Source organism: Nipponia nippon, unplaced genomic scaffold, assembly GCF_047370975.1.
Source record: "Nipponia nippon isolate SJK-2023a ecotype South Korea unplaced genomic scaffold, ASM4737097v1 scaffold_4, whole genome shotgun sequence".
NCBI classification, from domain to species: Eukaryota; Metazoa; Chordata; class Aves; order Pelecaniformes; family Threskiornithidae; genus Nipponia; species Nipponia nippon.
In genome coordinates, this window is record NW_028262358.1 from 118,688,230 (window position 1) to 118,716,194 (window position 27,965).

General features: G+C 44.2%; 2 protein-coding genes across 11 annotated transcripts in view; one reads left to right on the plus strand and one right to left on the minus strand.

Moving 5' to 3' along the window:
- The window catches only part of ATAD2B (ATPase family AAA domain containing 2B), an 82,256-nt gene extending 81,100 nt beyond the window's left edge, over positions 1 to 1,156 (minus strand). For 2 of the 5 annotated variants that reach the window (XM_087776666.1, XM_087776665.1), the window contains exon 1: positions 567 to 1,156. In XM_087776666.1, the coding sequence (XP_087632792.1) occupies positions 567 to 722 (156 nt within the window). In that variant the 5' untranslated portion in view covers positions 723 to 1,156. The remainder of the gene's footprint in view (positions 1 to 566) is intronic. The other 3 variants (XM_087776667.1, XM_087776664.1, XM_087776668.1) reach the window with 2 other exon arrangements.
- Positions 1,157 to 1,344: 188 nt separating this feature from the next.
- On the plus strand, positions 1,345 to 27,718 carry UBXN2A (UBX domain protein 2A). 6 transcript variants are annotated; one of them, XM_087776679.1, is made up of 9 exons: positions 1,345 to 1,581; positions 3,595 to 3,627; positions 12,609 to 12,662; positions 14,110 to 14,203; positions 14,286 to 14,447; positions 16,056 to 16,165; positions 17,764 to 17,904; positions 22,856 to 23,020; positions 25,899 to 27,718. In XM_087776679.1, exons 3-9 carry the CDS (start codon positions 12,622 to 12,624, stop codon positions 26,185 to 26,187), a joined length of 1,002 nt encoding a protein of 333 aa, XP_087632805.1. In that variant the 5' UTR covers positions 1,345 to 1,581; positions 3,595 to 3,627; positions 12,609 to 12,621; the 3' UTR covers positions 26,188 to 27,718. The 6 variants fall into 6 exon arrangements, with proteins under 6 accessions (XP_087632805.1, XP_087632806.1, XP_087632804.1 ...); XM_087776680.1 differs by lacking the exon at positions 1,345 to 1,581 and adding an exon at positions 1,651 to 1,824; XM_087776678.1 differs by lacking the exons at positions 1,345 to 1,581; positions 3,595 to 3,627 and adding an exon at positions 9,232 to 9,326.
- Positions 27,719 to 27,965: the final 247 nt, after the last annotated feature.

Below are 27,965 nucleotides of genomic sequence, written 5' to 3' on the forward strand. Positions count from 1 at the left end.
GAAGTTGCTGCAGGCGCAGCTCCCAACTTTTGTCTGGCAGCCGGCGCAGTGCCGGGCGCGGCCGCAGGGGGAGCCCCCGCCGCCGCCGGACCCCCGCCTGCCGCCGCCGCGCCGGCCCTGCCTGCCCCGGCCCGGCGGACAGCGGCAGCGGCGGGGCAGCAACTTCGCCCCCCGCGTCCCCGGCCGCCCTTCGGCCGCCCCCGCCGCCCCCAGCCCCTGCCGGCGGCCTGCGCCTCCCGCCGCCCCGGCGGAGCCCGTCCTCTCTCCCCGCCGGGCGGGGAAGCCGGTTGGGACGCGGCGGGCGGCTCTCCGCAGCCGCCCCCCGCGTCCCCGGGCTCCGCGGTCCCTCCGCACCCCGGGCTCCGCGCCGGCTCCGCCGTCCCTCCTCCTCCTCCTCCCCTCAAGCCGCCGGCCGTCTCGGCACGCCCCCCCCCCCAGCTCCCGTACCCGCCGCCCCCCCCGGCAGCAGCGGCGCTGTCCCCAGCGGCTCCCCGGCCCACGCCCTCACCGCCGCCGCTGCCGCCCCCCCCCTCCCCGTACCCCGTCAGCCCCCCCCGGCTCCTCACCCGCGCTGCCGCCGTCTCCTCCAGCCCGGCCGCATCTGCCTTGGTGCCCCTTTTGGAAGAGCGGGTCCGGGACGAGATGAAATGGCTGCCGGCTCCGGCCGCAGCGGCCGCCGCTTTGCCCAGGGGGCGCAAGGAGCTCTTCCTGGTGTTCACCATGGCCCCGGGGAGGGGGCACACGGGGGGCCGCCGCTGCCGCCGCCGCCGCCGCCGCCGCTGCCGCCGGCGCGGAGGGAGGAGGGAGGGCGGGCAGGCGGGGGCTCGGGTAGGGAGGGGAAGGGGAGGGGGAAGGGGGGAAGGGGGAGGAAGGAAAAAAAAGTCCTCGGGGGACGCCGGTCCGCCGGGCAGAGCCGCAACCGGAGCCGCGCCGGCTCCTCCCGTCGCTGCCGCCGCCGCCTCGGCTCAGCCCGGCGCTAACCGGCGGCCATTACTGTCCCTTCTCCCTTTCTCTCTTCGGTCCGCGGCGAGGCCGCCGACTGCCGCCAGGGGGCGCTGCGGCGCCGCCGCCGCCGCGCGCAGGCCGAGGCGGCCCTCGCTGCCGACGTTCTAGCAGGGCGCCGGCGCCGCTCTATGGGTCTGGCGCTGGCCGGCGGGGGGGGAGGCGGCGGCGGCGGCGGCCCCCGGCGGGGTCCCCCGGGGAGGGGCGGCGGGGGGGGGCGGCCCGGCTGCGCTCCCCCGCCGGGCCCGGGGGAGAGGGCGGCCGGGGGCGCCCCGCGCAACCGCGGGGACGGCGGCTGCCGGCTTCGCGGCAGGCGGGGCGGTCTCCAGGGGAGCCGGGGCGGGGAGTGCGCTGTCCTGTCAGGCTGCGGGCAGCGGCGGAGCCCGGGCGGCGGCGGCCCCGGCCCCGCGGCGGGGCCCGAGCGAGGTGACTGAGGCCCGGGGCACGGGCCGTCACCTGCCCGAAGCCTGTCGGGAGCTGGCGAGCCGCTGGACGGGCCTGGCCCGGCGTGACCCGGCGGGGCGGGGGAGCCGCCGCCGCCTCCCGCGGGCTGAAGCCGAGGGATGAGGGTGCGCTTCGGTGAGGAGCTGGCGGGCGGGGAAGAGGCGGCGGCCCGGGGCCGCGGGGGGGGGGGGGGGGGGACGACAGGGGGCACCGGTTACAGCCGAAAAGGGCGCTCTGCCCCCGGACCTGGGGGAGCCGAGCCTGGGCTCTGCTCGCCCAGGTGGGCTCTGTCCGGTCACCGGCATGACAGCTTAGGCGAACGGGTCCTCCAAGGATAGGATCTCCACCATTTTCCGTGGAAAACTATTTCACAGCCCGGTGAGTCTCGCTATTAAGAAATCCTCTCGATAGCCAGGCTATCAGGAATGCACCCTTGCTTCGCCTGCCATACAAGGCACCGATAACATCTGCTGTATTTTGCCCGGTAGCCTTAACTTGCGTTTGATGTTCACTGCTCCGTCGTTGGAAAGCTTATTTTTCTCTCGCCTCCCTTATCACAGATCCAATAGACGCATTTTAGAGGGAAGAAGAATAGTGTGTATTACAGTACATTGGATGCCTAAATGCTTCTCAGACCGTTCACGAACTATAATCCCATCCCTTCTCGCTGATGTGCAGTAAGAGTCACTCCTCTCTCACCACAACTTGTTCCCCTTTATTGAACTTATCACAGTGCCCGCACATAAGCCCCGAAACCAAAAGCTTTGTGAAAGAAACGTAGCTGAGTAATACAAGCATAGAACTGTAGGTGACAAAGTCTCAACCTTTTAATTTCACGCTGACTTGTTTGGAACCGCTGGGCAAATTATTTCAGTGCTTTCTGCTTCTTTAACAAAAAATAATAGTATATTAAAATTACTGATCACATGGCTCAGGCTGTGAGGCTCAAGCAAGCTTTATCAAAGTATTTTTACTGTTTAAAGACGGAAAGTGCAGTAATGTTTTAGTAAAGAACAATAAATGTAAAAACTATTATTCTGCCTTACCTGCATACTCCCACATCTTTCTTTTCAAGATTAAAGTCTGAAAAAGTATAGTAGAGCATATACTTCAAATATAAAATACGCAACAATGACATTAGGATAATAAGAAAATGGGCTATTTAGATTTCCAAGCAAAAATTTTCTTACTGTGAACAGCGACAAATTTTCATTTTTATGAGATACTCCAAAATACAGTGTGTTTCAGAGTAGGAACTATGGTCTTTTTCCATTTTACATTCTCTATTTAGAGCTTTTAATCGGCATTAGCAACAGTACTTCATCTCCTGTTCAAGAGTCTGCAGGGTCTTTCAAAAGTATAGTAGTTCTGCTCTGTAAGATTAGCTTTGTTATGTTTCATATCCTATGGTTCTTCATTTATTTGTTTAAAGGTTATGAAAGGATGTAGCCATTTCATACACTTGTAGGCTAAGGGAGTATTTTGATTAAAAACCTACAACGGTTTTTGAAAATGGTATTTGGAAATCACTTCCTTTTGTCCTTCAAAAGTAGGAATAGAAAGAAACCACAGGAGACTGTCCCTTACCAAAGACATTGCGGGAATGGACCAGGAGATATGTTTGCTGAGAGTTAGTATCACAATCATATGATGACAAATAATGTACTTTTCAATTTCTGTCCTGTACTACTGATAGGCCGTGTAACTCAGGGTGTCCAAATTCTGATGGTCTAAAAATGAAAGATAACACGTTGATACTATTCAAGTTTTTGCACACATCACAAAAATATCATCCCCATTTTGGGAAAACCAACAGATCAATCTGTGGCCCAAAAAAGGGCCCAGACTGCAGCGGTTCTAGTGAATGTCATAACTCAGGATTGCAATGCATTGGCAGGACTGTTTGGGGAAGCTTGCATAACATCTGTTTGCAACATGCCTGATTCAAACCAGCACTGCTCCTCTCATTGATGCTGATGACTTTTTAAAAGTAAAATAAACTTGGTCGTTAGGCAAGCAAATTGATTTTCCTGGGTGCCTATCCAGATCTGGTTGAAGCAACAGAAAACCCACAACTTAAAAGCTATTTATTTTATATTTACTAAATATTTTTACCATAGTTGTGTCCTTTTTTCTTTTTTTTTTTAGTGTTCTGATCTCATTCCTGTGAGCCATACTCAAGTGAGTACTCTTTATGATGCCAGAGGGACTACTCTTGTAGAGGGACTGATGTAGTTAAAAATCCCTGCTCACTGCTTTGAACATTTTTAGTGCTTTATTCTCATTATGTTAGCATAGTCGGGAACATGTAAAGACATGCTTCATTTTGGATGTTTACTCCCTACATTGTTTTTCACAGGTAGTTTTATTTTCAGGTTTCTTAGTTGTCTTGTTCGCCTTACAAGGTGTGGCTAGTTATTTTGACTCAAACAGCTCACGGTTTTATAGCTTCTATGTGAGCTCCATCGCCATTTTTAGTACTGATAATATAAATAAATAAATCGTAAATTACAAGGTTTGCTTGTTAGTTTTGTTTGGAATTTTTGTTTGTAATACAGGGAACATGTTAACATAGGATTAATATTTTATATCACACATACTTAGAGATTTAAATGTGGTTTAACAATGAAAGATGAATTACTGTAGAAATGGATTTAGAGTAATTTCACTAATCCAAGAATTTACTTGTTCCCATTTTTTATATCTGTTGTTTGTTTTGAGTATTATATGAAGACAGAACAGAATTAAAAACCTATTTTGACCCTCTTCAGCACTCTGCATGCAGGAAAAGCTTTGTGAAAAATATAAGAACTCTGAGTAGCGAAAGACAAAAGACAATGAAGAAAGGAAGGGAAGAAGGATTGGACCCCCACTCCACTAAGTGTTACGTAAAAATTTTGTAGAGCTCATTCCCAGTAAGATTCAATTTCACGATTTGTAGTTTGGTCTTACAGACAGATGTCTAAATACTTCTGAAAATAAAGGCCATTGGGAAGGACTGTATTTCAAATGGAACCAATTTATAACAAATGCCGAAGCTTACAGCAGTGTTCAACACTCTTTTATCTCCAGTTGTTCAGAGAAGAAGATGAAGATATCTGAAACGTATATTAAGAAGAAGGCACAATATCTGCCGTGGCAGGTGCGCCACTGGGGGACTGGGAAAACACGAAAAAGTACATGAACAAAAGAATCCCCTTCCATTAAACAAGACTTGGAGAATGAAATCTTATTGGGACTTAGCGATGTAAAAAGACATTTAAAGATGAGCCAGGGATGGAAAGCCTTGTTTCCTCCATGGGTAGTCTTTAATGGCACAAGAAATATTTGGAGATGGAAGATTTTGTTACCACCTGTCCCTATTTTACAAGGAAATCAGGAACGTGTTACAACAAAAGAAAAAGTCCTTCATCCCTTATTCAGAACTTTTATAGAGAGTTTCAGCCTACTAGGGACCAGAGAGCTCTGTTCCATTCCAAAGTTACTGTTTGCTTCAATCATGGGCAATTTACCAGAGATTGCTTTGCGCTATCTCTGAATAGCTATAACATTCCAAAGAATGGAAATCAAATCATCTTTTCAGGACTCTATTTATAAGCTCTCGTGTGCTCCTCTCTGTCATGCTGTCAGTTCATCCTGGTTTCAGCTCAGTCTCGAAATAAAAAAAGATTCACACTAGATCTTGCTTAGGTAAACCTTTCCTGAGGGGATCTTAAGAGATTAAGATTGTGTGGTTTCCCCTTTGAGATGGTCCATTACAGAGATACGCCCATGGGATATAAGTTCGGAAACATCAAACAAGCAGTGTCCAGAAGTCAGGACTGGTACTACCTTGAACTTGAACACCTAAGGTCACACAGTCGCTCCACATTGCTAGCATTTTGCAATGGTATTAAAGATGGCCCGTTATTTGATGACTACCATTATCATTTCAAAATGTATAATAATTATGGTTTGGAATTAGTTACTGTTCAGTCCTGTTATCAGCACAGCTATCCGAAGATTGTTTTCCACGCTACAATAGATAACATCTTTGCAACTTGAAGCGGGATCAGAGAGTAGATTTCGTAGATGACATTAAATGGGACTTACCTCCTAATATTTCAAAATTATCTTCCCATCACATCTAGCCATTAGTTTCCATAACATTTTTTCCGTTGAGCTAAGGTTACAGTAGATGGCTTTTCTAATACTAATAATTGTGTGAAACTCACAGGCTGATGATATTGTAAGCCAGGAATCTGCAGGATCATTCAGGCTGTAAATTGCTTCCATCTTGGACAAAAGTGGGCAAAATCATCTCAGTACGCTGGGTGATGTACAGCTCTGTCCTAAAAATAGGCATTTATTAACACATTTGTCGATAAGCTTTAGGAGCATACGAATGCAGAATGGCTTGATTAAGGTCACATGGGAAGTCCATTGGAAACATTATTTGCTCATAAATCTCCCTAGTCCTCACACACAATCTTAGCTTTAGAAGTGTGCTTTCTTGTTACGCATTCCAGAACGATCTCGTAAACTACACTACCGTATCGTCGTTGTAATTTCACTTAAAAGTGTCTTTGTTTTGAGAATTCACATCATATGTTATTTCCAAATGTGTGTTATCTGGTACAAACAGTTGCTCAGGCTGTCTTGAATTTTTCATGGTTTTATGCATTCCACGCTACTTTTAAGATTGAAGTTATATTCACTTTTCTTGTGGATATACAGTCCGAGAGTCCAGCAGCATGTGTGGATACGCCCTTCATTGCACGGGGGTAACACCCTCTTCATGAATGCTGATTCACCCAACGTCTCCCATAAAACAATGACTCACTTTTCCATTGCATAGCTAACTTTCCAGAAACATTGGCTCCTTAAGCGATTTCTCCCTGTGTGGCGGCCTGCAAGGTTTCACATTCCTGCAAGGAGCACGTGGGAAAAGGACGCTGCGCAGAGGAACGTGCTGTCTTTGTCAAGGGAATTGCCAAGTACAGAATAACCAGATTCTATTTATTTTACAGTCCCATTTCCCTCCCGTTCTCTCCCAGCTCTGTATGCATACACTTACAAAGACTTCAGGCAAGGACTGCTATCTCGAGTTAAGGTCAATCAATATAGCTGATGCGTTGATGGTTAATTATAGGTAGCTGATGGGTTTCATCTGGCACAGGTTAACCTTGTTAAATATATAGTTTAAAAATATCCCTTCAAATTTAATTTTCTGCTTGTTTTTAGATACGCTATGTGCACTGGTTCTTCTGTGACCTTGACGGGAGGAGTGGTGACAGCTAAAACACTGCTTTATTTTGTCAACATTGAGATTCACTCCTACATTATAAAACAAGTTCAGGGGTTGTTACTATCTTCCACACCAGTGCATCTGATCTCTCTTGACAAAGGGGGCATGAGATGGTTGTATTCATCTCGTGAATGCCCTGTTAGTGTTTTTTCAGCGAACTCCGTCTGGGCTGTTTGCTTCTATTCACCACGCAGTAAGAAAAGGACCATTTGCTTCTGTTCATCTCGTGTACTATTTCTTGCCAGAGAATGAGCTGTATGAAATGCACAGAGTCTAAAAGGATTTTAGTGATGTCTTGATTGTAACAACACTCTTAACTTGAAAATTTCCAGCTTTTAAGAAAAACTGATTTTTTACGTTATACTGGAGCTGAAGACAGTAATATCTTCCTCAAGATTTTTCTCACTCCTATGCTTTGTCAATAGTTTCAGTCCTGAGGGAGAACAGCTGTACTTAGAAGAGCTTTTAAGCAACCACTAAATTCACTAGGACACCGATTCCTATTGTAGTAGGTCAGCATGTCTCCAGCTGTACTCTGATTTCCAGTAATAGAGCTAATCTTCTAAATCAATAGGTGATTGCAGTTGGGCAGCCTGCATCATTACACCAGGTAAGTCCCATCTTGCCTCCTTCGATGCTTACCTTTGGGTCTATAAAATTTTCACAGAAAGGGCCCTCAAGCAAGGTTAAGCATATTACTGAACTTCCGTGTTTAATGAAATGGAGCCAGTGTACTTGAAAACTGAAATATTGAAAGAAAATATGAAACACTCCAGCACTGCAGAACAACCTTCTGAAGTTTTACCTAGAGCTTTGTAAATTCCTTAAACTTTTTAACAGTGGTATGATATTCTTGTGAAAAGTTGTGTGTGTGTGTATATATATATATATATTTAAAAAACCTCACTTAATGGAATCAAGAAGCAACACTTCTAACAAACAAGTGCCTTCTATCCAAAAATTTAAAAGTTATTTAAAACATTAAACAAAACCAGGGAGAACAGAATCTCAGAAATCTGTATTTGGAAAGATAAGACTCCATGTATTTTACACCAAAACAAAAGGCAAATTTATTTACTATTTTCCCTGAAGATTCTTCGGCAGGAGCTGTAATTAGATCGCATCCAATTAAAACTTCACGATTAATCCAAACTGTCTTCAAAGGGTTTAGTGCATTGTGATGTACATTACAAAGAAGAAATTATAACTGTCAGGGGTCGGATTTTACTTCTTTTACTCACTTTCACTGAACTCTGAGACTAAGCATCTTATTTCAGTGTTTTTGAGAATGTGATTTTAATTGTTACGATGAAGGGATTGCAGAAACGGGTCCAACATGAAGACGACATTCAATGAAGTATTACCTTCGCTTTTGGAATTATCTTTGATCGCACTTGTAAATTCGCAGCGGATTTCCCATTAATTAATGTGAATTAGCTAGTTGTGGCTGTTCAATTTAGGTTAATTCTACATGTTTTACAGTGCATCGCTAATTATTGGGAAAAAAAAAAACCCAAACAACTTATTAAAAAGCATGCAGGTGCAAGCTGTGAATCGCAGGGAATCCCTGCCTTGGCTCGGCAGCGCTGGCTGCTTCGCTGCGGTGTTTGCTTTGGATAGCTCCTGGCTCCGCCATCCCACAGAGCGCGACGTCTGCGAGGGCCCACGGCAGCTGAACGTCAGGGGGACGCTGCCGAACGGCTCTGGCCTCCCTGAGCGCCCCGTCCCATTCTCTCCTGCCTCATGTACCCTCAGGAAGGCGAGGGCTCCGCTTTCCACCCACCACGCTGCTCTTCTGCCCTGGGCGCGAGGCCTCGGCAGGGCTCCTTTTCAAATACATCAACGCTCGCCCTTCGTCAGTCCTTGCAGCGGGATGAGGATTCCTCATCGCCGAAGGGTTCAGCGGGCGGCTGTTCTGCCTCCGCGGTGCCGGGCGGACAAAGAGGGCAGCAGCCGGGCCGCCACGGAGGTGTGGGCGCGGGCGTCTGGCCAAGACACTGGGCCCATTCTCCGCTATTGTGGACGCTGGCTGAATGCCGCTTTTTGTCCTTTGCGTACGCACATAAACTGTATCTTTTGTTCCTTCAGTCAGCAGGAGAAATCTGCCGTTGCAGTAGAACACGTTGGCCTGGCAGGCAGAGGTTTATCCGCCCCTCACAGGGCGACAGCAGCCCCCTGCGCAGCCAGGGCTGCGGTGCCGCGCCGGGCGCCTGCCCCGGACGTTTTGCCCCCTGCCCTGAGGGGACGAGCCGCAGCGCTGCGAGGGGGGCCCGGCTCCTTCGGGCGGGAAGCACCGGGCCGTGGGTCCCGGCAGCCCTCGCCTCTCCCCGACGGGGCAGCGCCTGGGGAAGCTGCGTTCCCCCCGCACAGGCGGGAGCGGATCCCCACGGAGGGAGCCCCACTCGCGACGGGGCACGGCAGCCCCCCCCGCCGCGACATGGCGGCGGGGCGGAGCTCGCGCGCCCGCCCCGCCTCGCCGGGCCCGGGCGGGGGCAGCGGGCGCCCCGGCCGTTGGCGGCCGCGCCTGCGCGGTGGGGCGCGGGACGGTGAGGAGTTGGCGCGGCGGGGAGGCCGGTGCCGCGGCGGCGGCGGGGTGAGTGGCTGCGGGGAGAGGCCGGGCCGGGGCTCCCTCAGCTCCGACCGGGGCTTGAACTTTGCCCGCGGCCGTCTTGAGGGGGAGGGCGGGCTGAGCCTTCTCGCTGCCTCCGCCCGGCGCTTCGCCCCGCTCCGCCGGCGGCCCTCGGTCCCGTCCCGCCTGGAGCGGGGCGTCAGCGTCAGGCGTCCCTCGGCGCGGGCATTGCGGGGGCCGTTACCCGGCCCGGCCCCTTTCCCGGGCACCCCGGGGCGTTACTCCCCCGCGTTGCTACCACGTCGTTGTCTCATCGCTTCTAAAAATACCGCCCTGGCCGCCCACCGCGCCGTGCTGCCGGCGGGGGCTGCCGCTCGGCGGGGGCTGCCGCTCGGCGGGGCGTGCTTTGGGCAGCCGTTCTGGCAGGAGGCGCGGAGCGGGAGCGCCGATCGCCTCCGGGGCCGGCAGCCCGGGGGGGGGGCAGGTGTCTGTCCAAAATGCACAGCCCTTCCAGCCAGCTGGGCAGGGTTCGTGCTGTGGTTTTTACCTGAGCCTATCAGTCACGTTCAGGCCATTAGGTTTGATGCTCATCTTGCTTTTCATTCGCACTTGCCGTGTCTTGTTTCTTTGTCACACGGTACGGTGCAGTTTTCAGTCGTAATTTCTGTGTGGTGTGGTGATAGACTGTGCTCTGCCGTGAACGGTTTTCAACTTGAGAAGTTTACTTTCTGCTAAAGTTAGTAAGCCAGGCGTTCGTGGGGGAGAGGGGACTCTATGTGCTTGCTTGAATATTTCTGTCCTTCAGAGCAAAGAAAGCATCAAAAGTAGTTTCTGTTTCGTTTTTCTTGCATTAAAATAACTGGATGTGTGGGCTCAACGATATTGAGCACAAAAATATCTGCCAAAATTAGTGTGTCTGTAACGGTGTAGGTGGGAGCTGCTTGTTTCAGAGAGCTGGCAGTGGAAGGCCTTGGCCACCGCCAGGTCAGTGGCCCGGGGTTGCAGGGATGGAGCCTTGGGGGCTGGGGGGCCTTGGCCACCGCCGGGTCAGTGGCCTGGGGTTGCAGGGATGGAGCCTCGGGGGCTGGGGGGCCTTGGCCATCGCCGGGTCGGTGGCCCAGGGTTGCAGGGATGTAGCTCTGGTGGGCTGCTGGCAGCCTCAGCTTCTTCCTAAGGTTTAAATTTAATTTCCGGAGGTGGAAGTTCAGTTCTGTGCTACTTTTTATCACAGACACAAAAAGTACATACCAAAACTCTTAATGTTTTATGTGACATCCAGGGATGTGGGTCAGAAGTTGGCGGGAGAGGTTGTTTGTGCTAGTTGGGTTGGCTTGCTGAGCTAAAGTGCTTGCAGTGTGGTCTGATCGCTATCTCCTAATGGCTTTTTGGTCATAATAAACATCAATATGCTGTGTAGGCTTATTTCTTTACCTTGATATATTAACACAAACATTTCTTCTAAGTGTAATTGTTGTTGTACTTAGAAGGAACAGCGACTTTCACAGCTGACCAGTTTTGAATACTATTCATGCACATTTGAGGCCAGCCTAATGTAGCAAAAGAATTAATTTGAAGAGCTGCTTCATTGTGTCTGTCTGTCTTTAACAGCTCTGATGACAAGTCACAGAGAATCAACAAAAGCAGATGGCTGGAGGTGGCTCCTGTTACTTTGGGGACTAGTCTGTTGAATAGTGAAAGATTAGAAGATAAGCACATTAACACAAAACACAAAAAATTACTTTGTGCTGAAGTGTGTTAAAACTTGATTTGGAAGAAGTTTGAAAAATTATATTTTTTCAGCGCTCTTAAATATACTATACTTACTTGATACTGAAAGTTCGTTTTTCCTAAGTGGAGGTACAAAGTTCCAAGTACAGCGATCAGATACGCTTATAAGGTCATAATGTACCAGCCCAGGCTTGCCTGATACATATAATGCTTTGGCAGAACATCTGTGGGGGAAAAAAAAAAAAGACTGTGCCACATCTTGTGTGACATATCAAAGGTGTGCTAAGTATAATGTTTTGACCTAATGCGTAACAGCATGGGTTAAGTTGAAGGCTGCCTAAACTTTAAAACCTGTTGTGGACATATTGACCGAAGCTTTTTGGTTGTTATGGGAGTTTTCTGAAGGCTTGTATACATTTCTACAGAATGTGTCTCACAAGGATTTAACTTTTAAGGTGAAGGAATACCAATACCAGCCTCCTGAGGAACATGAATTAGTACTGAATGGGTTGGGGTTTTTTTTTAGTGTTGCAGTGAATGTTGTTTCCCCCCCCCCCCAACCTCTCTGTCTTGTTAAATTAGATGTCAAGACCACTTAAAATTTATTTTAGTCTCGTTGTGCATACTACTTTTTCAGGAGTATGATGGCTGTCACTGCTTAGTTTGATGCTGTCTAAAAGCCCTGCACAATATCGTGACTTAGTCCCAAACCTGCCAGGAGCAGAACATCATCTGTGTAACCCGTACCCAGTGGTTTTCAGGAATAACTCTTTAAACACACTTGCAACTTCAAATTTCTGTTCTTCTGGGAGCTTGTCTAATTTTAGTGATTCTATTTTTTAAGGGTGTTTTTGGGAATTTCTGGCTTTTTGTGACTTTCTGTAACTTTTTTCAGAGAGCTCGGAAGTGAGTGTAATGAGATCAGTATGGCATTCTTCATTTCTTTTGACTCGACAGACTAATCCTGTAGTATATTTAGTACTTGCAAATCCAGGATTTTCTTTCCAGCTAAATGGTAGACCAGAACTGATAATTCACAGTTTCTGGGATGCTGCACCGATATGTTGAGATCTGGTAGGAAGAGGAACCTGACAAATCTTGCACCTTTTGATAATGCACGCTGTGAAGGTGAAGGTCATTAGGATGCCTGCAGTGGCAGTGCAGTTTTTGTGCAACGGTCTCATAGTGTTGTGAAAAATCAGGGGAGTTTAAATCACGCTGCTCAGAAAAGGAATGGGATGTTTTTTTCTTAGCTTAGCGTAAGTATGGGTATGTATTTTCAATTCACACGATTATTGTGGAATTTATTTTGTACATTTATGAAAAAGTAATCTTCCTTTTGAATGTCTGAAACTGATGCATGGTTCATGTGTCATTAAATTAGAAACTGCAGGAAAACAAAGAACCATCTGGAGACTTGGTGGGGGGGAGGCTGAGGTTTCTGGTTAAATGTACTATCAACATAGGAAAAACTATAAAGAGTGTTTCAGCTACAAAAGGAGGCAAAGTGTGCTGCGGATTTTGTCTGGTCTTTTGTTTGGTTTGGGTTTTTTTAACCTGTCTTCTTTTTATAATTAGGTGAAGCACCAGAATGAAAGACATGGACAATATCAAAACTGTAAAGAAAGAATGGTAGGTGTCAGTGCCCCCCTCCCCCTTTTTCCTCTTCCTTTCCTATTGCTGTTTGTGTGTACTGTCATGACTTTTCAAGCTTTATATTAAATTTTAAAATTTTAACTTTTTTTTCTGTATCCACCTGCTTCACATATACTGAAGTTTTAAAAAAATATAATGTTTTGCTAAAAGATTTTTCATGTAGATGGAATGTTCCCTAGATGCAAGAAGCTGTGTAAATATTTTTATTTGAAATAGAAAGGCAGCCTTATAAATTGCTAACTCACTGTGCACTTCTACATTTGATATGGAGGTGTTTGGTTTTCCAGTTATGTTTCTGAGATAAAGCATAGCGAATACCTAGATTAACGCTTCAGGTTTCTTTTGTTCTATTAGAAAACTAAAAGGGGGACAGCATACTTTTGAAATTTCTCCTTTAATGTTGAGTTTTTCTTTTGTTTAAAGATGTTAATTTGTAGGGATTCTTAGTGTTGCATAGATGCACTGCAAACAATTCCTTTTTATGCAAATGTATCTAATTACCATTCAAGTAAGCATTGCTGCTCTTGAATTGAATGCAGAGTTTTATGTAAAACTGGGTATTTTTCAAGAGCTGGGATTTTTTTTTTCTGAACTGCTTAAAATAGACTTTTCTGAATCTCCAATAGGAATAACTCCTGCCATGTTTACCAAAAGCTGCATAATCCTCTTATTATGCAAAGAACCTAAAGTGAAAGATAATCATTCATTCAGGTTGCATATTTCTGCATTTTTATAGGTGAAAATCTAACAGAAACAGCTGTCACATGTACAGCGTTCTATCAAAAGATGTGGTTGATGCATCTTTTTTAGTACTCTGGCAGTCTCCACAGTATTGAAGTCTTCTGTTGTATTTCTTCAGTGTGCTCGAGTGGTCTTGAGTCACTTGTTCTTCAGTTTCTCTAACGTACTCTCAAAGACAGTAATGGTGGTTCGGTGATGGTGCTGGGAATGGGGAGGTTCAAGTGGGGGTGGGGGAGTAAATCCTAGGGCAATTTTCTTGTATGTGGTTTTAAAACTTATGGCAAAGTCAGTCACCCAAGCCTATATCATGGAAACACTATAAGGAAGGCCTTTCGTTGGCGTGCCGTTAAATGTTTGATGGTCTGAATTAGAAGTACGAATCATCTAACTTGCATTCCTTGCTCTGATACCGAGTTTAGAAGTCTCTGCATAGATGAATTCACCTTTTCTATTGTCATTCTTTAACTTGTGCATCTGAAGTGCAAATAGTAGCAATGAGAGACTCGTAAGAAGCTTCTAGAAGAGGCACAACGCAAAGTTGGCCTGATGGTTTGGAACAACCAAGTAAGCTGGGTGCAGGGGAGCATGCCTTTTACACCTCTTGGTACGGAACTTCCTGGGTAACTGCTTGTCTTCTAGTGTGTTCTGAGGCATCGTTTTCACTTACGTCTTTGTTCTGCAGGATGTGTAAATCGGGAACCAATGATCAGATTCTGAATGGTACAGAACAAAACTGTGACTACCTTGTAGATAACCTTTTTGAAGAAGCTCAGAAGGTTGGTGCTATATGTATGCCCCCAACTACAGTCAAGAACCAGGTAGGCGGTGAAGAAAAAATACTCCTGTTTAACGTAACAGCACTCCAAGAGTACTCTGGAAAACAAATGCAAGAAGTCCAGCAGTCTTACCCAGTACATCTGTAAAAAATGCACATGGAATTCAGGCAGCAGTAGGAACAGTCTCCCATCTCTTAGTCAACCCGGCCTATGCTTCTGTGCTTCTGGCTCTTACTGTTTTATGGTAGGTTTAGTGTTGTTCTAGGACTTATGCTGGCATTGGCTAGTGCACTTCTGCTTTATTAGTAAGGAGAGTGGGCTGATCATGAGGTGCAAGGAATGACAACTACTGTTACATAAGAAGTTGTTTAAAGAGTTGCAGCCATTTTATGCAGAGGCATAGCCCAGATTTTTTCCGTTTGCTCTCATTTGTATAGTTGTGGTAGTAGTGGGATGTTTAGTATGGGTTTGTATCTCAGTGATTCTGTCCCTTTCATATTTTTCTGCTACTCCCGAAAGACTGGTAAGGGCCTGGAGAACAGGCCATGTAGAACAAAGATGTCAAGGAGAAATTTGGAGTGGGCATTGCTGGATGGATCCCCAACTGAGCCTGGGAGAAAAGGAGTGTCGGGAGCAATACCTTAAATTGGAGTTCTGAAATAGTGTTCCACGGCAGTACTTGTGTCGATACCTAAATGGGAAGCTGGTGTGGAATAATTAGTCTGTGTTAAACTTGCATAGTGGTTCACTGTAGAGGAACCTTCCTGTGGTAACTCCTTCTGTATGCATTGGTGCCATGAGACACCAGACTTTTTAAAGGAATCTAATCTTGCTGAGTGCTGTATACCTTTTTGACAGATATCCAACCAAAAGAGAAGGAGTTTTATTCAGCAGTTTGCACATGCTGTGTATTTATGTAGCAATCATCTTCTAACAAGTCAAACTGCAAAAAAGAAAAAAAAAAAAAGATAAAATTGTCAAGTGCTATCAAGCCTAGTTCAAACTAATTTCCAGCTGAGGTGAATTCTGCATTTGTACGTTCTTTGTATACCTCACATGTGGCCGAGTGTGTCTCAAGACAACATTATTTCAGGGATCAGACCTGGATGATCAAATGCTTCCTTAAATGGCATGATGTGTAAATATGAAAATGCAATCCCAAATATATCCATATTAAAGTTGGAGAGATTTCAGTGAATGGTGTGAAGGCTACAAGTTAAAGTAGTGGATATTCTCTGGCAAACTTAATGAATTGCTGAAATTTATTTTTTCATTCCCATAACACCAAGGTTTTGAATGTAGCCAGGAATTCCAAGGTAACGTAAATGTATGACTGTCTGAAAGTAAATTTTCTGATACTTGCCGCGTTTCCTGAGTGAAAGGCTTGTGCATGCATTATCTCAATGCCTTACTTTCAGAAAATCCTCCTGAATGATCAGAACAAGGCTTTACCCTAATAAATCCCCAGCTGGACTATTCTGGTAGTTGGTGTTCCAACACCAGGCATGTGTGCTCCCAAATTAGCTCTTGAAGAGTTGCAGCTGGCTGGGATCTTCCAGCTCTTCCCCCCCCTCCCCTGCCCCCGCCAAACTGAAGGCGTGTTCTTGACCTAGGAAAGCAAAATGATTGGGGGAAGGTTTATTTCTAACTCTGATTGACACAAGATACTTAGAAATGTCACTTACCCCTTGCAGTTGCTCTGCCTGTTGGCACAAGGCCGAAACAGATTATAGTGAGCCTTCTCTCAGTATTTTTAGTCCATGCAGTGGATGATTTATAACCATAGGGTACTGTGGGTATACCAAGCTGGTTTTACATCAGTGTTATAATGAGAATTGTTCTTACTTTATAGGTTGATGTAATCATTAAACTTTGGAAAAATGGGTTTACAGTAAATGACAGTGAACTTAGGAGCTACACTGATGTTGCAAACCAGCAGTTCTTGGACTCCATTAAAAAAGGGTGAGTTTTGTGTTCTTAATCAGCCTGAGTTAATCTGCTTTGGATAGCACTTAGCTTATGCTCTAAATTTTCTATATAGCTGCTTGGCTTTGCTGCACTGCAGTATCCCTGTAGGAGCGTAGGCCACTGCCTGTCTCAGTTCCTGCAGTGCTAATGGCTGTTTTAACATCAACAGGTTTAATATAGCTTTCAATTGCAGTAGTCGTACAGTTGCTGATGAAATAGATAAAAGTGAGTGTTCGTAGGGGGCACAGCAGGTGCAGAATGAAACAAAGAATGAATCAGAGTGCCCAGTAAGAGCTACTGATCAAATGGTACTTTGACTAACGAACTCATTGCACAAGTGGTTGAGCATTTCTGGTTTTATGGTCTTTGTTTTCTTTTTATTGATGAAAAGCCTTAAATGGGCACAGTTGCTCCATGTAACATCAAGAAACTCTGATCAGTCTTAAATTTCAGACATTTTTCCTAGTACAAACTTGTTATTTCAGTCATTTGTGTGTATATGGCAATCTTACTTTTATCCCTCTACCAAAAATTAGCATGCTATCCTGATTTCTGCTAGTGTTTGCAGTGTTGCTTTAAAAAGCAGGCTGATCATACAAACCAATGTAATTTTGAGCCTTTAGTTTGTAGTCTGTTTCCTCACCCCATACAAATGGAGAGGAGAAGATAGTTTTATGGAGAATATAATTTAATAACTCCTTTTCAAGTATGTGAAATTACTAAGCCATTGCATTTGTTGTCTTTTCCATACTTTGCTAGCCCACCAAAAATACTAATTTCACACTATATTTCTGCTCTATAGCTGTCACCTGTGTTAGTTGTAATAGCAATTAACTGCACTGTTTAAAGCCCTTTGCTTTCTTTGTGTGCATGCATCAAAAGTTTGCCACCTTTGTTCCACCGTTTGCTTGTGAAGATGCTAATTACAAGATGGTTCCTGCATAATTGTTGATGGTAGAGAAGCACTTAGTACAGCCCCTGTGCCAGCTGAGCCCCACCACCCGAAAATGTATCTGCATCAGAGCTCATAGAAAAAGGCATTGTTGTGTTCCGCTTAATGCAAATAAAGCATTACCGAGGTGATGTTACTGCACGAAAGAGTGTAGCTATTAGTGATGATCTAATTTTTAAAAGCTGAGATTCGTGTTTATTTGTAGTTAAACACATTGTGTCTAAACTCAGTTCTTTCTCTTTAAAAGGCAGTTGTCTTTTTTTCTTCTTGTTTTTGCTATGGGGATAAAATAATTGAACTTTTGCAGCAATGTATGGCAACACTGAACTTCCTACGCATCATGTGCTTTCGAGTGGTAACTGCTGAGTAGATTTGGACATTGTTCAACAGCTTGCATGATGATGTCTTTTTTTATTGTTCACTTTCTAGTTAATTTGCAGTTCAGGAACTTGAAGTTGTTTGTATGTCATGCACTTAACATAACTCTTAGTAAATACTTGTGAAGTTTGTTTGTTTGTTTTTTTTCTGAAAGCATCATCCTTGAAAGGATAAACATAGAACAGGTATTAATCATTAATCTATTGTATACTGAAAGCAGTATAGTAGTTCTTTTTCTGACGTGTATTTTTTTTTTCTTAAGGGAACTGCCTTTTGAGCTACGAAAAGTTTTTGATAAGGAGGAGGTAGATGTGAAAGTGGAAGATAAAAAAGATAAGGTGTATTTGTCATCGAAAAAGCCAGTGTTTCATGCCTTTTCTGGACACGGCTACAGATTAGGAAGGTGAGTAGTCTGACGTGATCTATGATTGAGTAGCTGAAGGAAACTATACCTATAGTAAAGGAGCTCATAATTCAGGTTGGAAGTGACCTCTGGAGTTCTCTAGTCCAAGCTCCTGCTCAAAGCAGGGTCAGCTGTGGGGACAGATGATGTTGCTCAGGCTTGTATCCAGTTGGGCCTTGAAATCCTGCAAGAGTGGAAGCTGCACAGCCTGCTTCAGTGCTGGACTGTCCTCATGGGAAAGAAATTTTTCCTTATATCCAGTCTGAACGTCTCTTGTTTCAATTTATGTCCACCATGAAGAGCCTGGGTTCCTCCTCCTGATGACCTCCTGTAGACCCTCGCAGGCTGCTGTTAGGTGTCCCCCCCGACACCATCTCTTCCACAGGCTAAACAAGCCCCTCTCCTCCAGCCTCTCCTCACAGGGAGAAGCTCCAGCCTGTGGCCATCTTGGTGGCCCTCTGTGGAACTTGCTCCAGTTTATTGACATCTTTCTTTTATTTTGGGTACCAAATCTGAGTGCAGTATTTAGGTGTGTCTAATGAGCGCTGCATGGGGGATAATCGGCTCCCACAGTCTACTGGCTGTGTTCCTGTTAATACAGCCAGGGTGCTGTTGGCTTTCTTTGTTCAAGGTCTCAATATTAGCAGAACTGTTTCCAGCTGAAAGGCTGTCACTCTTCTATTCTGTGATTTAAGAGAAAAGAATCTCTTTTAAAGCTGTATGTTCAGTACTTTGTGTGAGAAGAGGGGAGTATGACAATCCCATAAAGGGAAATGAAGAAGTAAGAGGTTATTTTGCATTCTCTTAAAATTCCTCATGCATTTATTGCAGTAAGACATTTTAGTGTGTTACAGTGATCCTCTTCCCTTTACTCCGTGACTCTTGTGATGGGAGAGTGTCAGCCACTAATGCCAATGCTAAAACTGAACTTGATTTATAACCGAACGGTATTGTGTTTTGGAAGGCCATTGTTGGACAGGCCAGGAGTTCACGTATTTGATCCCTGTGACTTTTGCTTACTGCAGCCAAATTATCTGCTTCACATATCCCTGTTGTGTAAGACTTACGTGCCTGTAAAAGCAGACTTCGGCCTAGGGAACAGAACACATCCAGTGACCAGGAGCCCACAGGAAGCCTTCACGGGTGGGATGCTCAGTGGCCTGCTGACTGCGGTTGTTAGACCGTGGTGAAACCTTAGGTGAACAGCTTGTTTCGATGAAGTGGAAAGGGCTTGCTGCTAAGGCTCAGTGCTTGTGCTGAGGGAAAGTGTGATTTGGGTAGGAACAGATGAGGCGGGGGAAGGAGATAATGATCTGCAGAGTAAGAGACTGATAATGGTAAAGGATGAGTGGTTCCAGGCTGCCTCAGAGAAGCGAGTATCTGTTTTATCAGTTTCATCTGTTTCTGTAGCACAGTCTATTCAATTGCTACATGCTTGAGTAGATATGGTCAATAGGGAAAACCATCCCTCGATAGATGGATGAGACGCTGCCAGGCTTGCTTCTGGTAGCGCTGAAGTCCTGAGCAAACAAGGGTTGAGAACTTAACCTTGTTTTATCTACAAGGAGACCTGTATATAGCAGAAGCAAAAAGATCTTCAGTGTGCTGCGTCTCTGCTGCTAACCAGTCCTAAATGGTAGGTTGTTCACTTGCTTGTCAAGCTCTGTCATGCCTACAGCAAGTAATGATCTTGCTTCCCAATAGGCGAGTTAGGTTCTGGAAACATGCTGTTCTGTGAATTTCAGTTGACTGGTCTTGTACACTGCAACATCCTACAACTTGCTCAGAATTTTTTGTCTTTATGGACTGGATAAAATGCCATTTTTTATTCTACTCTTGCTAGCCTATTCAGCGCTATGTTATCAGAGCCTTCTCTTTCAAGGCGAGTAAATATTTTTGCTGATGTTGGAAACATGAGCCATAAGTGCTCTTACTCCATAAACTAGTGCTCACTTCCTGATATTAATAAATGTCCATTGCATGCCTATGCTACTCTTTCAGCAGAAAAGCTTTCTGGGGAAATAGTGCTGTCTGAGACCTGCAACAAATTTTAAGCTATAGAACTCCCTTTCCACAGTTGCATTTGTGTGCTTAATCAGAAATGAGAGAGGCAAATGACTGAACAGTTTATTTCAGCTTATGATCTAGCTAAACTTCTGCTTGTCAAATAAATATTTTTTTTTAATAGTCTATAGATTTTCTGCCGGTGTTTCCAGATGGATGGATTATGTGGTGGATGAACCGTTATGAATCAGTCTGTTGACTGGCTCATTAAAACTTTTGTTGGAGGAAAAATGGAGGAACTGAAAATGATATGTTTGATATAACTCAGATGAGCTTGATCCTCTCCCTTTTTGTTGTACAGGAGAAACAAAGGAGACTTATCAGACTTTTCCAATATACCTTATGAACCTATATAACTAATGGATATATTCTGTTTTATCTACCACCGTTCAGCTGCACTTAATAGTTAGGGACTATAACAAGATTGCAACCGCACTTTTCTATTAAGCTTATCAATGCACTTTAAAGACTGCCTTAGAAGCATGTTAATTAAGTATTGACTGAAATCCCTTGTAGCAAAGGGGGCTTGCTTTATAACCTCCTTAGGGTAAAACATTGTGTTTCAAGCTTCTTAACCATTAGTTAGGGTTAGGCACGATGGTTACCTCTTGGGCTTTTCAGAAAGTTGACAGGAGGCTCTTATGTCTCTTTGATCTTTAGTTTACAACTTCTTTTGATAATCTTATAAAAGGAACAAGCCTTTAAAAGGGGTGATAATGCTTTGATCTCAGGCTAATAAGAGACTTAGATTCTTGGTTTGCAGCTTTAGTCAAAGGTCCCACCACTAGATGGCTTTATCTGTCAGTTCTACAAGAGCAAAGTTATTAAGTATAGAAATGCTTTAAACCTTGGTGAATATAGATCTTCTGACTTTCTCTTGCAGCTTAGCTTAACGTGTTGGCTTCAGTTTCACAGATACTTGCTATTCCATCTCCAGTGCCTACCACAAATTCTGAGATGCAGCCACGAGGGAAGTCAGTTTGAGAATGACAGCAAAATCTGTATCCATTTGAGACAGTTGTCTGAACTACAGCTGTGACTGATGGGCTGCAATGTAGTTCAGCCCAGGCTAAACCGGATGCCTGGCATCTGCGTGGTTGACTACCTCTCCAGCCTCTGCCGTACTGGAGACAGCTAGCTCACACACGAGCGCTCATACTTCAGTGTCTGAACCTGCAACTGAACGCCACTGATCAAGTAGACAGCGAAAGCTGATCATTGCTGCACTGAAGCATGACTTGAACTTTTTTTTTCGCTCTGCTCCTGAGACTGTTTAACATTATGTTGCTGGTGCTCAAGCTGGTTTTTTCCAGATCTGGAGGGCAGTTAGGATTTATTTTGTGTTAAGGTCAAGTACGAACAGAAGATGGGTGTGAGAGAAGTAAATCAGTAGAGGCAGGTGGGTCATAGTAAGTCACCCGTACTTGGAGTACCAGAATGTTTTACAGATGTGCCTCTTGGAATCTGTTGGTGCCAAGTTCTTGTGCCCCAGCTGATACCTGTCTAATGCAAAACAGTCAATTCTGTGCCTCTCATCTGCCTCCAGTTGTGGTGAAAGTCTCTTATTGCTCGCTTGAGAATGAGATTCCTTGATTCTCATTCTTTTTGCAGAGTTTCAATGGAAGACATAAAAAGTACCTCTACTGGCTCATAGCCTAGGCATTAGGGCACTTAACTAGGCAGTGGGTGATAAGAGTTTTTGAAATACCTCAGACTGAGAAGGACTTGAGCCCAAGACTCTAACTTAATTAGCCTGAATATATTAAGTCATTAGCCATCTTTGTTTTAATAATAAATTGGCTGTGACTTTTCTGGTTTATGGTTAAACTAAGACAGGTACAAGAAGGATGCAAGGATGCACCTGTGAAGCAGATGTGGTATTGTTAAGACTGTTATTCTGTGGCCATTGGTTACCGACTTCTCTCTCAAGAAAGAGTAACTAATCAATTTTCTGTGCAAAGAGAAAGCTTTTCCGCAAACCACCATGAAGTGTTCATGTAGTCAGTGACCACAGCTGAGCTCGGAGAAGAAATGGTAACTCCTTAAATCACTGCTATTGTTTTGTAAGCAAACATCTGGTTATACTCACATGAGCTGAGGATGTGCCCGTTGGACCAGGCCTTATGATGACTTAAACAGTACATGCTTAACAAGCTTAGTCCTGAAAGACTAGACTTTTTTTCAGAAAAAAATTTTTGCCAGTAGGTTTTTTTTTCCCCCTCTTTTAAGACCATGTGCTTGGACTGAGGTCCCTGTATTCTGTCAAGTCATTTTATGGATCTTTGCCCTTATGGTAGGGTCAGCTGTGGAAAGTGCCTTAGAAAAAAAACAAAATCCAAGTGCTGTGTGCATCAGCCTGGATTTTCACATTAAGTCAATGTCCCTGATAGATGAGTAATGCTTCTAAGCTGAAATAGATGATGCTGGAGCCTAAATCAAGGCTAACAACATTCAGTTAAATTGAATTACTGTAATCACATTATGGTGAAAATTAACATTAAGTATGCAAATTCAATACTCAAACCCCTTAAAGTTTCACCTGTGTGATTAGAGTACAAAAAATGCACGAAGAATCTTCAGGTTGTTTCATCTCTTGTGTATTTGTATTTAATCCCTTGATATTTAAGTTCCCTTCCATCTTGTAAAAATGTTTAACATGAGCAAACTGAAATTCTTTAGCATGTTGAAGTCCTCAAGAGAAAGTATTAGCATACAATTAAAAAAAAAAAAGCTGATGTTTATGTCAGTATTCCTGCATCTGTTAAAAAAAGAATTCATCAATGCACCCTGATATAGGGCAGAAAGCTCCAGAAGCAGAGGCCCGGAGGGAGGTTCAAGCTTACATGTGTACACAGAAGGTGTAACCTCGTATGGCTTTTCTTTGCAGTGCTACTCCAAGGATAATCTCTAAAGTAAGAGATGATCATCAAGGACCTGACAACAAAAGACACCTGCCTTTAGTACCCTTAAATGATTTGGAGCCTATCACTAACATCCAGATCTGGTTAGCTGATGGGGAAAGGATAATTCAGAAATTCAATGTTTCTCACAGGTAAGATTTATTTTGGCACTGTCATACGTATTTGTATCTGAACTATTTGTCCTGTGCCTGTACGCATAAGTCTAATTCCTGTGAATAATCTACCTCCTCAGTTCACTTAACATTGGACTGCTGTTCAGCTGTATCTAGAAAACCTCCTTTCAAATTTTGAGAAATCTTTTAGCTGACAAGAGAGGAGCGTAAGAGGAACATGAACTGATGTTAACAGTCAGCAGATAACTGAGCATAAATGAAAACCTGAGGAAACTGTAGTTCTTTGCAGGTTAGTGGCAGTGAAGGTGTATGTATTGCTCACTACTAGAGGAAACAGCTTTTAAGATGACAGATCTCTCACAAAATGACTACGTCTGGAGCAGATTGCTTAGTAAAAAGGCTGCTAGTCATTGGGCATAGACAGCACCGCAGCTGGGAGCTGGAGGATGTGACTTAGAGCTGAGCCAGAGAAACGTCTAGGGAGGGCTGGAGTCAGTGCACTAGGCAGGGGCGGTTCATCACCTGCATGTCAACATGGCCAGAATAGAATGCATCCAATGTGTTTAATTCTTAATTAGTAAAATTCCCAGTTCCCAAAGAGGCTTATAAATGGGGATAACGTCAGAAGGTGTCAGCGCAGCATATGTATGCAGGAGCTTTGAGAAAGTAGGATTAACTGTTTAACGTTAAATTGTAGAACTACTGTGTTTAGAGACCTTTCTCAGATCTGTAATTTGAGAAATTACTCCAGTACTATACAGTCACATCATACGGAAAGGATATGTCACCTGTGCTTCTCTGTGAAGCAGTTTACAGCGATCATAGATTTAATACAACCCAGACTGCTGTGAAGATGAACAGTGTATGTCTTTGGGGCTGGTCAGAAAAAAAGCTCAGCAGTTGAAGGTTAATGACTGTAACTTTAACTTGTACTAATTTATTCCTGTTAGTGGCCTGAAGTGTGAACTGAAACACTGTTGCGATGTACTGCTGAAGACTCGGTTGCTATTTTAATTATAAATACTTCATTAGAGGGTTTAATATCTTAATTATTCCAGGTTTCACACATTTTAGTATATTTAGAAGCCTTTTGTCTTCATGGTAAATAGCAGTTTGAACAGCTGCTAAGTGCTTTTGGAGGAAAAAAAAAAGTCTGAGATAAGCAGAACAGCCTTACTGATGCGATGCTCTTTTTGAAGTAGTTTCCAATAAATATTCCATCATAACATATCCTCTTGCCACAAGACCACGTTTGTGCTGTGTACAGTATTTGTGTATGAGCTAGTAAGAAATAGCAGAAATCCTCCTAGAGTACATGTCCTTAAGCATTATGATTGCATGTGTAGCAGTCCTTTCAGTGGAGAAGCAGAAAACATTCAACTATTTGTTAATTAAAGTATAGGTAAATAACCTGTAGCATATATATTGCAGTGCCTGGGTAAATTGATTACTTTTACCCTTTTGAAGATAGAATGTGTATGTGCCACAGTAACTACTACTTTAGATATGACTTGATTACTGATGAAAGATTGAAGTTACAGCATTGGAGCAAAACTGCAGGTAGCATTGTAATAGTGCAGTGTGGGGAATCGAGGAGACATGAGTGTGAAGCAACTAGCAGAGCAGTGCTGTAGGAATAGCACACGCAGCTGTGTCTTCAATTGAGTTGTGTCCCTTCTTGAGTAGTTGCTAAGTCAGTGTCACCCTGGAGCATCGGGTACAGAGCCTGGAAAGGAACTTGTTCATCCTAAAGCAGATAGCTGGTGGCTAATTGCTCGAGTATCTTGGGACCCAATGAACTTTGATATAATGCACGTAGACACCTGTAAATGGCCAACCAAAAATTTATTCCTGCTTGAGGTTTTTCAGGCTCTAGGCTTATAAGACCAAGCACTGTCTCTTAATTAAGGCCTCCATGCACGGGAATTAGATGCTGGCTATATCTGTCCTAGAAAGTATGGCTAAGGCATGAAAATTTGGTCATCTGTGCTGCTAAAGTGTTAGGATGGCTTTCCCCCAAGCCAACTAGCACTTTCTCAAACAATATCTAGGCTTGGTTCAGACGTTAGCTCAGGTCACGGACCGTTCCCAGGAGGCAGTAAACCCCATGGGCTACCCTGCACATGGGGGAGAGGAAGGAGGAGTTTAACAATTTGCCAGTAGCCAGAGTCTACCAGTTGGCCTCAGGATCAGAGGATGGGCACTGACACTACGTTTATTTTACTGGTATAGATCTTCATTTTCTAATTAAATTGGTCAATCATGATTTCTTCCACAGCAAAACCTCTGTCTTGCTCACTTGTTGCAAGGTTCTTAACAGGCAGCTTGAATCTATAATGAATTCACTGCTGCACCTGCTTTGGTAGAAGGAGACTATATTTAGATGTAGTTAACTCATAAGCCATCCAGACAAATTTGCAAGCCCTTTTTCTTTATTATTATTATGGTTCTGCTACATGTACCACACACTGGAGGCATCTTTATTCTAGCTCTTGGCTACCGAAACCTCAGGTAAGAGCTCCACCAGCTGGTTAAGAAATGGTAGGCTGGGGTAACTGCCCACTGAGCCATAGTGAAGCATTTCAGTGCTCAGAATAAGGTACTCATCCTTTTTCCCTCGGGACTGCTCTCATAGAATCATAGAATAGCAGGTTGGAAGGGACCTCAAGGATCATCTGGTCCAACCTCTCGGAGCATGCAAACCTTGGTCCTTGCCTCCCCAGTGGATCAGGCACTTCAGGATACCACCCCATCTATGTTCCTCCGTTTCTATGCCATCAGCTATTACATGAAGTGGGTGTCTCATTCTCTTCTTGTGGTAGCCACGTGTGTTGTGCATGTGGCCTGTGTTGGGACTGGAGTGCTCTAATGCTGAGTTTTCTTTTTTTCTTCTCAGAATAAGCCATGTCAGAGACTTCATAACAAAGTATCAAGGATCAGAGGGAAGTGTTCCCTTCACACTGACTACTTCGCTGCCGTTTCGAGAGCTGCGAGATGAGACGCTCACACTGGAGGAAGCAAATTTGCAAAATGCTGTTGTTGTTCAGAGACTTCGGAAACCAACTGAACCTTTCAGACTCTTAGTGATAAAAGCCCCTGACAATGACTATAAAACTGCTGCTACACCTAATGGACAACTCAAGAATGAGCAAAAAAACACTATCAAAAGTACAAGATCAAATTAGTTTTTAACTGGCCAAAAACTACATACAGGTGGAACTAGACAAAACCAAAAATGTAACCAGCAATATCTGGATGCACTCTCACCCTCACGCACTGTGCTCTTACAGAGCAAAATGTGTGCTGTGCTATCATCTGCTATAATAGAAGTATTTTCAACTAAATTTGGTGGTCAGAGCCTGGCTATAGCAGTAGCAGAGGTAACTGTACAACAGGTCATCCTTAGAATTTCCTTAGGTAGAAAACTTCTTAGTTCTTTAATGAGTGTATTTAGGCAGAGATTTAATTACTACTGACAGCACCTTTTAAGGAAAAATAGTATTTATTTTTGCACTTTGGACTAAAGTGAAGCTGAACTGATGGGTTTCACTTACATTTCAGTGTAAGCTGCTGCAGTTTGCATTCTTCTCACAGTAACTTTTAGGCAACAGATCCTGCAGGGAAGCTCACATTTGAACTCTAACGTGAAAATCTTCAATATCAGTATCTTCAGGATTTAACTTTTGTCACGAGATCTGCAGTGTAATGTTCTATCAAGTCTTCACATGGTGGTAGGCGCATGTGTGAGAAGATAGAAATGAGGTATTCTGGTGCATACTGCATACGAAGTGCCTCAAAGTAAGCTCCGAAGGAATTATTACCAATGGTTGAAGTGTTTTCTGCCTCTCTTGTGCTGCTACGGGTGTCTTACAGATCGGGTGATGTTAAACTACCTAGCTCATTAGGATAGAGGTCCAGTTTGAGCCTTGTCACACAGAAACTTCAGCTTTTCTGGAGATTACCATACAGGAATAGTGGCTTAGAGGGACACTATTTGTTTTTGTACTGTCTATCTGCCTCTGTCCTGAACTGGCCAGGTGATAGAGACACTAATTGTATGTGGCCAAGTTTCAAAGATGTTGAAAATTCTTATTTGAAAACGGAAGTTTCTTCCTCCCCTCTGCCGCATTTCCATCCAAAACTTTTATTTTGCTATTCATGTACTTGAGGCATAAAATTTGTAGCCAAATATTCCATGTTTTGCTAAAGGAGAAGTCAACATAAAGACTACATATTTTGTACTGTGTTTGCTAAGTAGCATGTGGGTTTGTGAATGGAACTAGAGTCTCTAGGTAAGACTTAGCCTGGGGCCTTCAATGAATGCTGACTAGTTTGTGCTACCTACGCCAATAGATGATTGTTGGGTTTGTACTTCTTTTGCATGGTTAATGAAAGATGGGTTTGTGATTCTCTGGTTTTGTTCTAAATAGAAAATTACTTCATTGGAGTGACTTGAATTCTATCTAAAAGTCGTGTTACTTCAAACTAGGAATGTGCTTCCTTCATTCCCAGGGATGTAAAACTGTTTTGCTTCAGCATCTCTCCTGCTGTGTTTGAGGGCAATGAAATGAAAGCCAACTGCATGAATATCTGTTCAATGTATTCAGAAAGCAAATCTCTGAAAACTATGCAGTTAACTGTTTTCAGTGCTAGAAACTTGATGTGCTACTGTGTTTATGTAGCAAATAATACAACTAAATTTTCTTTGCTCTTGCACTGACGACTCTACTATATGAAAAGCCGACCAGATCTCTAGTAGTAGGAAGAAATGTGCAGACAAATCCACTATTAAAATAGAAGAGACAAATCGCCTACAGACACAGATCCAACCTCAGTGTGCAGAGCTTCCTGAACAGTGAATTTTATTTATCAGTGCTTTTGAATTTGTCTTAATGTAAAAATAAGTATTGGGAAAACCACACATGCTTGATTTGTAAGCTCAATTGTTCTTCTCTAAAAGGTG

What these genes read in the sequence shown, in the direction of transcription:
- UBXN2A (XM_087776679.1), top strand. Translation starts at nt 12,622, where the DNA reads ATGAAAGACATGGACAATATCAAAACTGTAAAGAAAGAATG. An exon ending in AAAACTGTAAAGAAAGAATG is followed by an intron (nt 12,663 to 14,109) that starts GTAGGTGTCAGT and finishes TTTGTTCTGCAG; the next exon opens with GATGTGTAAATCGGGAACCA. An exon ending in AAATTCAATGTTTCTCACAG is followed by an intron (nt 23,021 to 25,898) that starts GTAAGATTTATT and finishes TTTTCTTCTCAG; the next exon opens with AATAAGCCATGTCAGAGACT.